The sequence below is a fragment of the Hoplias malabaricus genome, chromosome 4 (assembly GCF_029633855.1).
Source record: "Hoplias malabaricus isolate fHopMal1 chromosome 4, fHopMal1.hap1, whole genome shotgun sequence".
NCBI lineage: Eukaryota > Metazoa > Chordata > Actinopteri > Characiformes > Erythrinidae > Hoplias > Hoplias malabaricus.
This window is the reverse complement of record NC_089803.1, coordinates 62,609,408-62,623,133: the sequence shown is the minus strand read 5'-3', so window position 1 is coordinate 62,623,133 and position 13,726 is coordinate 62,609,408. Positions and strand designations below refer to the sequence as shown.

The following is a 13,726-nucleotide window of genomic DNA, read 5'->3' as shown; positions in this document are numbered from 1 at the left end:
TTACTTTCCCGCTTTTGTGGTGTTATTCAAAAAAACATAACCTAAACATTAAGCAGTTTGAAAATGGTGAGCGAGAAGAATGCATGCTGTTTTTGGGTATAATAATGTAACCAAAAGAATGGATTGATGTAAAGATTTTGACTAATTTTGTTAGCGACTGAGAATGTATAGCATATTAAAACTTTAAACAAAACATTTTTTTGTAATAAAATGTCAATTGTCATTTTTAATACTATGCAACAGTTACCTAAAATGAAAAAATGTTTGAATTTCGATTTGTAATTATACATTATACAAAAATGCTTTAAAATGTACCTAATAGTTTTGGAATTTGGGCTTAATTTTGAGCTAGTTTTGTAGACTGTACTTTCCACAATAGATGAAGCGGAGAGTCATCCTTCTAAAACGTGCTAAAAAAAAAACGTTGGCTTTATCGTTATGAGATCACTGGTTGGACCTCCTGTGGTGAATCAGCAATTTGAGACTGAGGGTCCAAGAGACCACAACTGGACACTCTCTGGGTGGATGGATGGATGTAAATGCACTTCTTCTTTCTTGTCACTCAGCAAAATACTTGGGCAGTTTATCACCTTCCCAGTTTTAGCATGGTGTGATCTGGGGGACTTGGCTAACAGATTAAACCAACAGTGACTAACAGGAACTTCTTTGGAGGGACAAAAAAGCAATAATTCATCACGGTTACACCTTAGACAAAAGCAATTGGTTGAGTGAGTGTGTGTTGCCTAAGGAAGATTATAAAAATGTAACAGATGGCAAATAAAAAATGTATAGCATGAGTTAAATATATTTAATGACATCAGAATAAACTCAATGAATAGATTATGGACTATCGCTGTAGGCCAAAATCCTCATATCGTGACTTCTGAGGAGAAGAAAAGAACGACACTTGAAGCTTCACATTCAATAAGCTTTCAAGATGTAGGCCACTTTGAAGTGGTTCTGTTTGTCCAGTTGCACGGAAACAGTTTTTAAAGATGACAAATATGCAGATACAAGGTACTGTGCTGACAGTAGCAATATGTCACCTAGTATTCTCTGGTTTTAAAGAACCACAGAAGCTCGCACTTGAAATACGTATAAACCCAGAGGAGGAATAAAGCTGAGACAGGAGCGCTTTGGCCATTTCCTGAGTGGTATTCCTTTGTTTTTACTCAAGCAGCGTAATCTGCTATTGTTCACTAAGTCAGTTTTACACTTCATCAAAGCCGCGATGTTCAGACACTGGAACAGACAATGGCCCACATTGTGCCTAGCAGCGTGTTTGATCAATCTGCTGCAAACTGGCTGAGGAGGACGCTAGCGTTTAGAGCACTCTGATAAAGAAGATGCACAATTGCCCTTGTTTCCCTTGTTTTCGAGCACTTGAAATCTTTCCATCTGGAATGAGTTTGAGTCGAGGAATTTGTCTCTTTCTGCTGAGCCCAGCTGCATTACAGAAGTTTAAATGTTTACTGATGAGTACTCGTGCTGGGAAAAGGAAGAGCAGAAACAAACGACTGGAGAGAAAGAGTGTGATCGACGACTGAGGGATGAATGCTGAGCAGTTTTCAGATGAAAACAGATCATTTTCTGCCCAAAACCACATTAGAATGAACCTGGAACACAAGATGGTCTGTTTAAACACACAAATAAATACAGTTCATGTTTTAATTTACACCCCCTCAAATATGGCAAAGTTAGCCACGAAACATGGCACACTTTGGGTGTGTGTTAAAATTACATGTTTATCTGCAACATTCCAGGTTTTATTAAGGGGTTTAATCATCACTGATAATTATTGGTAATTGATTAAATACATATAAGGGTATAAGTTTCTATATATAGTTCGAAGCTTTATCACACGTTCTCATAAAGCCTGTGGTTTACATCATTTATGATCCCTCAGAATCATTTCAGCTGATAAATCATGAGGAGCTTGTATCAAGTACCAAAATCTGTTCATGAGAGAGAAAAATACATGAATTTGACTGAAAAAAAAAATAGCTTGTGAGTCACAGCCTGTGGTCAGGACGAGACTGTAGGCAGCTTTCTGTCCAGAAGCTTCTTGTTCAAATTTAGCTGGGTAGGTTTTGGTAGATACTTTAAATCTATTATCAGCGCAAATCCACAGCACCAAGAGAATCTCTGCAAAGTACAAATAGCTTCTCACAAATGCATGAGGCAGAAATCAGCTTTTTATTCACAGGTTTTCCCATTTCACCTTAAGTGGTGCAGCAGGAATTTAAGGTGGAACTTATTGTACAGTCTATGAGGAGTGAGTATTGTATCTTGCTCAGTTCTGTGGGGTTGTGAGTGTCCACTGGCGATGGACTTAAAACCTAATTTTACATTAATTAAACAACCGTGACGTTAGCGTGGAGAGGCGTTGTGGCACTGACTGTTTTTGTTGCTCAATTAATCCAGAAAATAACAGAAAATCACACAGTCATCGAGGAGCATCTTGGTATTGAGGTCAAACGCACTGCTGACAAACAGGTTTCATGACTCAATACTATGATGAGCTTTCATTTGTGTTCTTATACAAGACAGTTCTTATACAGCATTGATAGCAGCTAATTTAAATACCACACTCTATAACAAGCATCATCTCCAACATAGGTCGTGATTTTCTGTTTGTACATTACTCTAGTAATGACATCTAAACTAACACAGGCACTAATACGGGCTCCTCAACTTAATCTCCTCCACCTCTTAACCACCATCTGGGTTTTGTGCATTGTCACAATCATGTGATTTAAAACAACATGTTAATAATTGTTAGCTACATTAGCCTCGTAGCTCCAGTGTTGAACTAAAGAAGCAATCTTGACATTTCAGTTGCAGTTAGGGAAAATGCAGACTTTTTGGCCAAAATGTAGATTGATTAAGTAACTCATTGATTGATTAATGGATGGTTGGAAGTATAGATAGATGGCTGGCTGGATTAAAAAAGTATTAACTGATCTATTATTGGACTGTGTGAATCATAAATGCATTGGGATGTTGACTTATGAAATGAGTGATGGATTGATGAATGTATGTGCATATGTATGGTTGTATGAATGGATTAAAGGATTTATTGATTTAGTATTGGACCAACTGAATAACGGATGTATTGACTTAAGGAATGATTGACGTATTGACATATGACACGTATTAATTCAGTGACTGTAAATGGTAGCTCTGTGTACCGCCAGTGTATGTTTTGCTTGGCTCTGGTCCATGTGCAAACAGATTTCTTTAAAGAGGAAAAATGGGAATGCAGCAGCCGAACAGCTGAGACATGGTTTCTGCTCGTAGAACTCACGAGAAAGGGGAACAGATCGAGTCTTCAGAGAGATGTTCGCCTGAAACTGGGACGAGTCAGAGGAACGCTGTTCCTCAGGAGAAATGTACTCCACTGTTTGTGACTGTCCTGTCTAATGGGGTTAGAGATGATCAGCGCGTGGAACTGAGTTAAAAGTGGTGACCACTTTCAGAGAGACATTGCCCTTTCCTCCGATTCCTGTTCAGTCTGTCCCTCCATCCCTCTTCCTTTCTGTTCACTCCCTCCCTCCCTCCCTCTCTCTTTGTTTCTTGATGTTGTTTCATGAGCAGATGTTTTGAGAGATGTGTAGTAAACAACTCTCTCAAGATTCTTGAGATTTGGAATTTAGGACTGTGTCTCTCCCTTTTCTTTTTTGCTCTCATCTTCTTCCTCTCTCTCTCTCTCTCTCTCTCTCTCTCTCTCTCTCCATTTTTCTCCAAACCTCTCCCACCTCTTATTTTTTCCTCCCTTTGTCTGTCTGTCTCCTTGCAACTCTATGTGTGTGTGTGTGTGTGTGTGTGTGTGTATGTGTGTGTCACTCCGTTCCACACTGAGGGCATAGTGTACATTATGACAAAGATGGAGCTCAAAATACCGTGTGATTTCGTTCAGCCAAAAATCCGAGTCCTGTTCAGTGTGAGGATGTTATGAATAATACAGGACACATGGGACGTAACTGTATTTGCAAGATGCAGAGTTTAAATCTTTTAAGGACGGATGTTGAGCTCGTCTTTTTGACGTCATGCACTCGTGTCTAATGTAGTGTAATGCATGCAAGTCTAACTACTTAAGTGCAGTTACAGCATTATGAAGAATGATGTGTAATATATAATGCTTTATTAATGCCTATATAAACCTTATGAATTCAAGATTCAGAGGTAGATTTAGCAAGTTCTGTTTTTCCCAAACTTTACCTAGTTCCTTATTAAAGATGGAGAATCAAACGGCTTTAAAATCCCAGAATTAACCAGTTTACATAGTCAGGTATTGTCAGGTCTTTTGTGTAACGTACATTGATCAACCACAACATTACTAACACCTCCTTGTTTTTGCACTCACTCAGGGCAGGTATGGTGTGGGTGGGGGATCATTCTCAGCGCTGCAGTGACACTGATGTGATGGTGGTGTGTCAGTGTGTGTTGTGCTGGTACGAGTGGATCAGACACAGCAGTGCTGCTGAAGTTTTAAAACCCCTCCAGATCAGTGCTTACCAGCTCTGTGGTGGCCCTGTGTGTGTGGGTCTTGACTATTAAGGAACAGGGACGAAGCCACGTAAAGACTACAGTCTGTGACAACTATACATTTACAAAGTGTTATGTTATGGATACAAAAAATGTTACAGATGTGTTCGCTGTTTCTCGCTCCTAGCTTCTGAACTGAAATGAAACATCTTGAAAATTCTTGCTTTGTGTCAAATATCTATCTGTTGTGTTTGGTGGAAAATAGAGGGATAACATGTCAGGAAATGAAGCTTAATGTAATGGAGGCCTGGAGGATGTGTTTTGGAGCTTAGTAATGGCAGGGGCTCAGTCGGGGATGATTGCCGTGTTGAACAAGGCCAAGGTCAGGAGCCAGCTGACGTCAGATGAAGCGGCAGGGTTTTACTCAAGCTTGAAGCCTGTTCGTAAGCTTGAGGTCAGCTGCTTAAAGCCATGACTGAGAGGAGTCTCTACTCTAAGATAAAGGGATTGAGTGAATCACAAAGCTCCTTATTCCTCTCTTCTGTTCGATGAATAGCCAAAAAGCCATATTTAATACACTGAGGACGTCTCTCAACAAGTGAGCAGGGTTTTTATTTATGCCAGAGTCTGAGAGTGAGAGCAGGCCCTGGGTTAACTCTATTTAACTCAACATATCGAGGAAAGCCTTGTCTTTTTCCAGCTGCAGCTTGTCACTGTGTGAGACTGTCATTAAGAATGGACCTATACAAATCGTCTGGAATAGCATACATTCCAACAACGATTATATATCAATCGATAACACTGCTGCGTATTTTCTGCTTTCTAGGAATGTGTAAAGATGCTAATACTTCCTTCATTGATTGATGCACTGTGGTTTCTGACACATTTGCAGAACACAATACGCTTCAGAGAAACAATAAAGGACCACTGAAGTGTGAGGCGTGATCATATACATTTGTTTGCTTGTTTAAATCCATTTTTTTAACTTTAAGATCATTTTCTTGATGTATTAATGCAAATGTAGTAACAACACTGAACCCCCCCCACCACCCCTTGACATACTGTTATTTATCATCATCATTATTATATTTATTCATATCTATTACATTCTTATTATTATTCATAGTATTAAATAAAAATAAAATAGATCAAGAATGAGAATGGGAAGTCTGCAAAGCTTCATATCAGGAATTAAGGAGATAACACACAGAAGACTTCAACAGGTGAGTAAACTGGCTGAGGTTGAACCACTGTCTGATTCAAGGTGATTAAGGAAAGTCAAGGCCCGTGACCTGGCATCATGGGGTCTGCATTAATGTGGAAAGACACTTTGGCTGAGAGAGATTAAACCCAGTCTAAGACCTGAGCAGATCAGTAATGAAACAGTTCTATAGGAAGGTGACTGAAACTGGGCTAAAAATAAAGCGGGGCCTTAATTCTGGTCTAAAGTCAGGATTAACTCAAGTATTAAACCTGACATTTTCTGGAACAAATCCACCATTGAACAGTAACATTTTCCATGAGTCTCTACCACAGTTTTGAAATCTGTGAATATTTTAATGATAAGAAAAGGTAAGAGTTGAGTGCCCTGGGACATATCATATTTCTTGTTACATTTCTAAACAAAAATATATGATCACATCCTGTACAGAAAACATGCTTTTATTGTTTACTGATTATTCTGTGAAGGTTGGAGCTGTTTTATTGAATAAGACAAGCTCAGGGCTAGGAAATATTCTGTGCAAGGGCTTATTATTTCTGTCTTAAGCATCTCAATGTTTTTTCAGTCTGGTCTCAACTTAAATTTGTACATATTTGAGTGAAAGACCAGTCCCAGGATGTGTACGATGTGTACCAAACATTGTTCACCATTCAATGACATACATGTGACTTTCTAGCACCTACCCAGTGTGAAAAAACATCCACATACCTTAACCCTGTTTAAGTGTAAACTCAGAAGGGCAGCACTGTGTAACATCAGTTTACTGCACTTTCTGTAATTCTTCTTTGGGTGTCTAACACATTGCAGGGATTTAGTGAAAGATCGCTACTAGTTAATGGGTATTTATTAATTATCATACAGAAACACATACAAAAACATATTTGGGGTGCTCTTTTGTCTGGTAAATGTAGAGCTAGGAGTTTCACGTCTCTTGAAGCGAGCTTCTTAGTTTATTGACATGTTTACATTAGGACAATGTAACATTTCTACATTATAATTGTTAAGATTTGTCATAATCAGTAGGTAATGCACAGAGTGTGTCCACTGGTGGTGCTGTTTCTTGAAATCTTGGAACCTCTACGCTTTTGGAGTTTTGACTTATGCTGCTTTCAAGTGCAAGTCAGGTAGTATTTTTCTCTGAGGTCCAACTCATTCCCTTGACTTGATTTGTTTGTGTGGTTTGTGTGGGAGGTTAAAATAAATAAAAGCAGGCTGTCAAGCTTTTTATGTCACGCCGTGTCGTTTTTAACCTTTCTCTTGGTGTTTTTGAACAGAAATATAACAAAATAGCACATGTTCATTATCGTTGTTTACAAATTTTGTTAATATTAGAATCAAGTATAGTTTGTACGTTATTATTTGTTATTTTGCTGTTGAGGGACGGTTTGATCATGTTGGCTGCTTGTGGGCTGCATTGTAAATTTCCATGCGTCTGACTTCAGAGGGCGTTCCTGTGGCATCTCCTGGTGGGTTGTGTTTAAGGTTATGAATTGGGTGGGTGCAGGGGCTGTATTTTCACACTGGGTAGGCAAATTCTTATGTATGTCCAGGTGAGATTATTATTTTTATTTTACACATTTTATGAAGACAAAACATATTATACACATTGTTTGGAGCCTGATAATGGCTTTTGATCAAATATATGTGAATGCATGCCAAGACCTGGTTGGTTAGGATCCATGCTAAATCATGTACCAGCAGAATATACCTTTGAGGAATAATATCAGAGTAAATGTTTAATAGATGTTTTATTCTGAAACTGAAATCTAGGGAATTGTGATTTTGTCAGAGCAGAGTGGCTAAAGGTGAGATCCAAAACCTAAAAACAAACTGACACACAAAGAGACACCGAGCCTGTGTGTGTGTGTGTGTGTGTGTGTGTGTGTGTGTGTCTCAGAGAGAGATGTTTGTATAAAGAAAGCTGGGAAAAGACATTCCAGCCTCTGGAGGTTTAAAGGCATTAAAGTGAGTGAACTCATGTTTGTGTTTCTACATCAGCCGATAAAGACCTGCTGATTCTAGATTATTCCGAAAAGGGCCTCTGAGAGTTTTTTAGCCACAGTAGCGAAGAAAACTGCCTCTGTAAGAGGTCATAAGAAGTGTGAAGGATCAAACTGAGGAACGAACCCTGCATAACTGCATAACAGATGAAGCGGTTTTCTTCTTCGGGAATTCCTGTTCAAATCTGACCAGGGCTTCCTTTAGTCGTTGTCATGCCCATATTAGGAATTCCAGGTCATTAAACAGGAGCCTTCTTCCTGAACTGACATTGAAAACTTTTCTGATATAGTTTTATAGTTTTATGACATTAATGGCTTTAATAGAAAGAGTAAACCCTGTGTTTACAGAATGGAAATGAGATTCAGCTGTGGCCTAAAGATCAAAGAAGCATGGCTTGAGACCATAAGGTCACCTGTTCAACCTTTTTGACTGAGAGGAAAAAGGGAGAGGAGGGAGTGATAAATAATAATAATATCTTGTACATATGTAGCACTTTTCAGGAACCCAAAGACACTTACAATTTGTAATACACAATAGGAAGACAGCTAACAAGAACACTGTGATACTTACACATAGACATAAGTAGATATAGCAGGACAGGACATAGTGGAAGGCAGATTATATGTGAGTGTGTAAAGATATGATTTAAGATTAGACTTGAATATGGAGAGAGGTTTAGATCGTTTAAGCAGAGGAGGAAGAGAAATCCACATTCTAGGTGCAAATCTAGAAAAAAAACCTTGCAGATTGAAAGCAGGAATGGTGAGTAGCCCCTCAGTGCAGGGCCTGAGGGTGTGGGAGGGTTTATAGGGAAGAAGAAGATCAGACAAGAGATTGATAAGAGCTTTATAGGTAAGTAGGAGAATTTTGAATTGAATACAATATTTGACCGGAAGCCAGTGGAGATGCTGGAGAACAGGTGTAATATGGTGATGCATGTGAGTGTGTGAGAGACGTGCAGCAGAATTCTGGAGTGAAGGAGGAACGCTGTCTCCTCCCTCAACATCCACGGTTAGGTGTCCTTGAGCAGGACAGCTAAAACCCAACTGCTCATTGGGTACTGTGGATAGCTGGGTGCCTGTGTGTGTGTGTGTTTGTGTTCACTGCCACAACTTTGTTTAATGCAGAAACTCAATTTCCTTACCGAATTAATAAGGCATAATTTTATATTACTTTTCTAACTGTATGTAATTACTTAGTAATAGCACATTATTGCAACACTAATATCTCACCATCTAAGGTGAGCTACTCAACGTTTATCAGACAATGCATGAGCTGAATCGAGTAATCATGACAGCCCTGGCTTTGCTATGGGTGACATCTCCGCCGTCGAGCATTATGGGACGTGGTGCTGATTCTCATTTTCTCTGAGCATGAAGGGTGTGATGGGGCCGATCTCTCCACATTATCACCTTCACTATAAAGCCAAAGGACAGAGCCATTGCTCTTTTATTGCGCTAGGTGCTCATCCTTGAATATTGAATATGATTTTTATTCCTCCACTCCAGGAGAGGGAGGGGGAGGTCAGTACCAAGGCAGTGGAGATAAAGGAGGAGAAATGGATGGGTCACAACTCAGATGTTAAAAAAAAAAACAACCTCTACAATAATGCTTTTGGCAAGTCCATAAAGCGCCAAGGCCAGGTTTTTACTGGCTCTTCAATACAGACACTCCTTCTAATGAAGGATCACTCCTTCATCGTTCCTCACATTTGGCTGTTTTCTAATGCACAATTACACTGTAAAAATCATTAGAAATGAAGGGCATAAATTGGGATTTTATTGCTCTTTGCCGCAGTAACAGCCTGTAATCTTCTGAGAAGGCATTATATTAAATATAGGAACATGGCTGTGGTGTCAAATTAGGGCCAAAGGGTTTGAGAACCAAATAATGGAATCTATAAAAAGAAATTAAGATTTGAAAAGGAGAATATGAGTCTCAGTATAAAAATAGAGCGTTTTAAAAAACGGTTTATAAAGAGAATATTTCCATATTTACTTCATTCATTCATTCATTCATTCATTATCTGTCACCCTTATCCAGTTCAGGGTCGCAGTGGCCAGAGCCTACCTGGAATCATTGGGTGCAAGGCAGGAATACACCCTGGAGGGGGCGCCAGTCCTTCACCGGGCAACACACACACACACACACACTAATTCACTCACACACTCACACTTACGGACAATTTTTTTTGAGTCACCAATCCACCTACCAACGTGTGTTTTTGGACTGTGGGAGGAAACCGGAGCATGTATTACCTCTGTGAGGAATTTGGTGTGTTCTCCCTGTGTCTGTTTGGGTTTACTCTGGGTGCTCCGGTTTCCTCCATGACTCAGAAGTGTCCATAGGTTTGAATGTGTGTGTGTGTGTTGCCCTATGAAGGACTGGCACCCTCTCCAGGGTGTGTTCCTGCCTTGAGCCCAGTGATTCCAGGTAGGCTCCGGACCCACGGCCACCCTAAACTGAACGACCCTGAGCGGTTACAGACAATGAATGAAAGGATGATGAGATATGGATTCTGATTTTTAGTTTTCAAAACTTAATTTCTTGGTTATGGATTCTGTTTCTTGGTTCTCAAACATTTGGCCCTAATTTGATGCCATTCATTACTGTGGACATTTCATGGCAACTACAAGATCTTTAATGGAGTCGGGAACTGATACCGGGTGATTTATTTTGGATCTATGTTCGGGGCTTTATACCGCTCTAACTCATGTGTTGCACTGAGCCTAGTGTTTTTAGGCTAATGTGCAGTTGCTCCAGAGAATTCAATTTCATTTCATGCTTTAGTTTAAAGATTATACAAATTATATTCTAGCTGAACTACACATAAAAGGAGGAGGACATTTATACACACACACACCTCTAGATCTTCGCTTACAGCCCTTAAGCTGTGTTTTAGTCGTTACACTGTACTGATGGCGTGTGGTGTTTGCCGGTGGATTAGAGTCGTGTCTCTGTTCAGGGAGAAAACATTAGACGAACAAATAGCCGTTGCCATGGACACGGCGAGCTTCCCGAGCCGACTCTATTGATCACATCTCAAACTGTCAGCGCACACACACCCACACACACACACACACACAGCCCACACGCGTGCTCCAGAGCTAATGCACTCACTCGCTGACATTAGCCGCCTTTCAAAAAAAATAAAATAAATAAAGAACAACAAACACCTGCTGTCAGGACTGCACTCGCCTCGAACATTACACTTGCCACACACACATACATATACCACACACACCTCGCACTCTATCCACTACACACACTACGTGCAGGCGTGCTATATATTCTATATAAAGACAAAATATTTCTCAGTGCATAAATAACAATAGAATTGTTAAGATACATTTAGTTTAACACTAATGTTACTGTTGTTGTTATGTTCACACCCAGCTGTTACACTCCTGATTGCTCACTAGCAGCTCAACGTGTGGAACAGAGACAACCAACAGTGTCACATTTATAATGTTCAATTAAATTTAGCATAGGACTTACAAGCTATATATACATAGACATGTTTTGAAGCAGCTGGTAGAAGAATGTTGAGCAGATGTATAGCTCCTGGATGGTGTTTTGATTGAAACTGGACAGATAGTAACAATTGCCTGAACAGGACAGTGGTAAGTAGGATTCATCCGTACAGTAATAAAGTTACAGAAGTTACAACTCTATGCAATTTAGTGTTTATTTTTATTGTCATAACTATAACAATAAAGCTGTAGCTACACATACTTTGTTCAATAGCAGTTCATATTGTAATGAATGATGTGTGTGCATGTGTGTGTGTGTGTGCGTGTGTGTGTGTGTGTGTGTGTGTGTGTTTACCTGTTCTTGTTGCTGGATATCCATTCAGAGATGAGGGACACAGCCTGGCGATGGCAGTGTTTATTCCCGAAGCTACAAGCCAACATTATCACCTCCCTCTGCAGCTCTCTACAGAGAGAGAGAGAGAGAGAGAGAGAGAGAGAGAGAGAGAGAGAGAGAGAGAGAGAAGGAAGTGAAGGATGCAGGAGAGAAGAGTAATGAATTAAACACATTCCTGCCACAAAGAACTGAGAAATCAGAGTTGAATTTGTGCTCCGTCTGTAGCAATGCCCCAAGCCCAAATGCTGTTTTTAAGCTGAGATGATTTGCTTTACCTGCCGAGAAGCACAGGCTAGCAAAGGGAATTCTCCACAACAGACAATATACATTATATATTGGTTTAAATGAAGTGACTGGGAATATGAATCAGGTTAAGAATGTCTGTGATTTCCCCTGTTAAATAACATTTGTTTACACCTTTCACAGTCTTCTCACTTTAACTCAGAAATGAAAGACACACAGCGTAACCGTAGTAACAGGTATTTGCATAAAGGGAGAATAAGGGCTCTGTCTGTCGGCCTCATCTGAATGTATGACTGTGTCATTAGTTTGAGAGCAGGAGAATCACAATGTAGTCTGTGATTTACTAAATTAGGGAAGTTAGAGCATGAACGGTAGAGTGACTCTGAACCCAGAGGTACTCAGTATTCCAGTAAGCTTTATTGATGAGACCAGATGCAGCTTCGTCAAAGTCTCAGAACTACAAGAACATTTAGAACACCAGACATTTGCAGAATTCTCAGTGTTACTCACTCTGTCTGATAGGTGGCCTGCAGGAAGGAGCCGTCCACTGAGGCACTTGGCCAGCCCAGCTTATGATACTTAGGAGCTACCTGCTTTAATACATAATCCTGTGTACAGAGAGAGAGAGAGAGAGAGAGAGAGAGAGAGAGAGAGAGAGAGAGAGAGAGAGAGAGAGAGAGAGAGAGATCTTTATTTTCTTCAGTGAAACCGATGAAATTATTACGTCTGTAATGTTATCCACAGAAAAATGACAAACATTTACACATACAGTCAGCAGTATTCACATGTACATGCGCCACTGTAAACAGTTGAGAGCACAGGAGTGGATCTATGTGCAGTGTATTTGAGAGCTGTACCACAGAGAGTTGCACTAAAGTGTCTAGGGCAAAAAAATAGCATGTGCAAATAAAAGTGACACTGTGCAGTACGTAACCAGATCTTGAGACTAAAGAGGATGATGTATCATAACGTGTTTAGTGCATACTGAGTTGTCCAATAATCTGAGGAGAGGAACTGCCTCTGAACCTTGTAATCCAAGCTCTGGTAGTTCTTTATCGTTTCCCAGATGAAAGAAGAGAGACCAGTGAGTGTGTGTAGTGTCTGAAGTCCAGTACAGGCAGCTCCACTGAGATAACTAAAAATTAATATATCAACATCTGGATAAACATAATTTCTCCCATTTGTTACAGACTGCTTCACGGAAAATTCAGTGAGAAAGAGAGTGAAAGAGAGAAAGAGAGACAGAGAGAGAGAGAGAGAAAGAGAGAGAGAGAGAGAGAGAGAGAGAGAGAGAGAGAGAGAGAGAGAGAGAGAGAGAGAAAGTGACATATCAGCATGGCTGGTGTGTAGCTAGGACAGAGTCTGGTGCAGAAAACAATTTAACACACACAGGTTTTCAATTAAGCAGCAGATTAGCAGCAGAGTTTAAGGCGGGATTAGTGTGTGGTTAAATTTTCGGACGCTTTGGACGCAGGCTTTAAGCCGAGGTTTGAGTAATGAGGAGGAATGAGTCACTGTGGAGAGAGAATACGGCTCTGTGCTGATTGACTGCTAAATGAACACTGCTAATGTGCAATGTGTGGAACAGAGGGACTGAACGGGGAGATAACAGCAATGACAGACGTGTGTGTGTGTGTGTGTGTGCGCACGTGTGTATCTGTGTGTGGATTTCCTGTGCATATTCACAAAAAGGCCTATGACTCTAAGTAGTGTTATGCTTGGAAAGTTAAGTTTTGGAGTGAGTGAGAAAAAGCAGAGCGAGAGAGAGACTTTGTAAATCCACTGTTAATTTCAATTCTCTTAGGTTCCTGAGGTTTTAATTATGGTTAAAGCACTGAAGATTACGATTAACTAACTGAAGGAGCCAGGGTGGTCATTGGGACCGTTTGGAATACAGAGGTCGTC

At 40.1% G+C, this 13,726-nt stretch overlaps 1 protein-coding gene across 1 annotated transcript in view; it reads right to left on the bottom strand.

Annotated features, from left to right (window-relative positions):
• Positions 1-13,726, bottom strand: part of LOC136694709 (thyrotropin-releasing hormone-degrading ectoenzyme-like) — a 268,426-nt gene that overhangs the window by 26,265 nt on the left and 228,435 nt on the right. Inside the window, exons 15-16 of the mRNA XM_066668480.1 lie at positions 12,332-12,429; positions 11,540-11,647 (exon numbers count right to left, since the gene is read on the bottom strand). Coding sequence (XP_066524577.1) covers positions 11,540-11,647; positions 12,332-12,429 — 206 coding nt within the window. The remainder of the gene's footprint in view (positions 1-11,539; positions 11,648-12,331; positions 12,430-13,726) is intronic.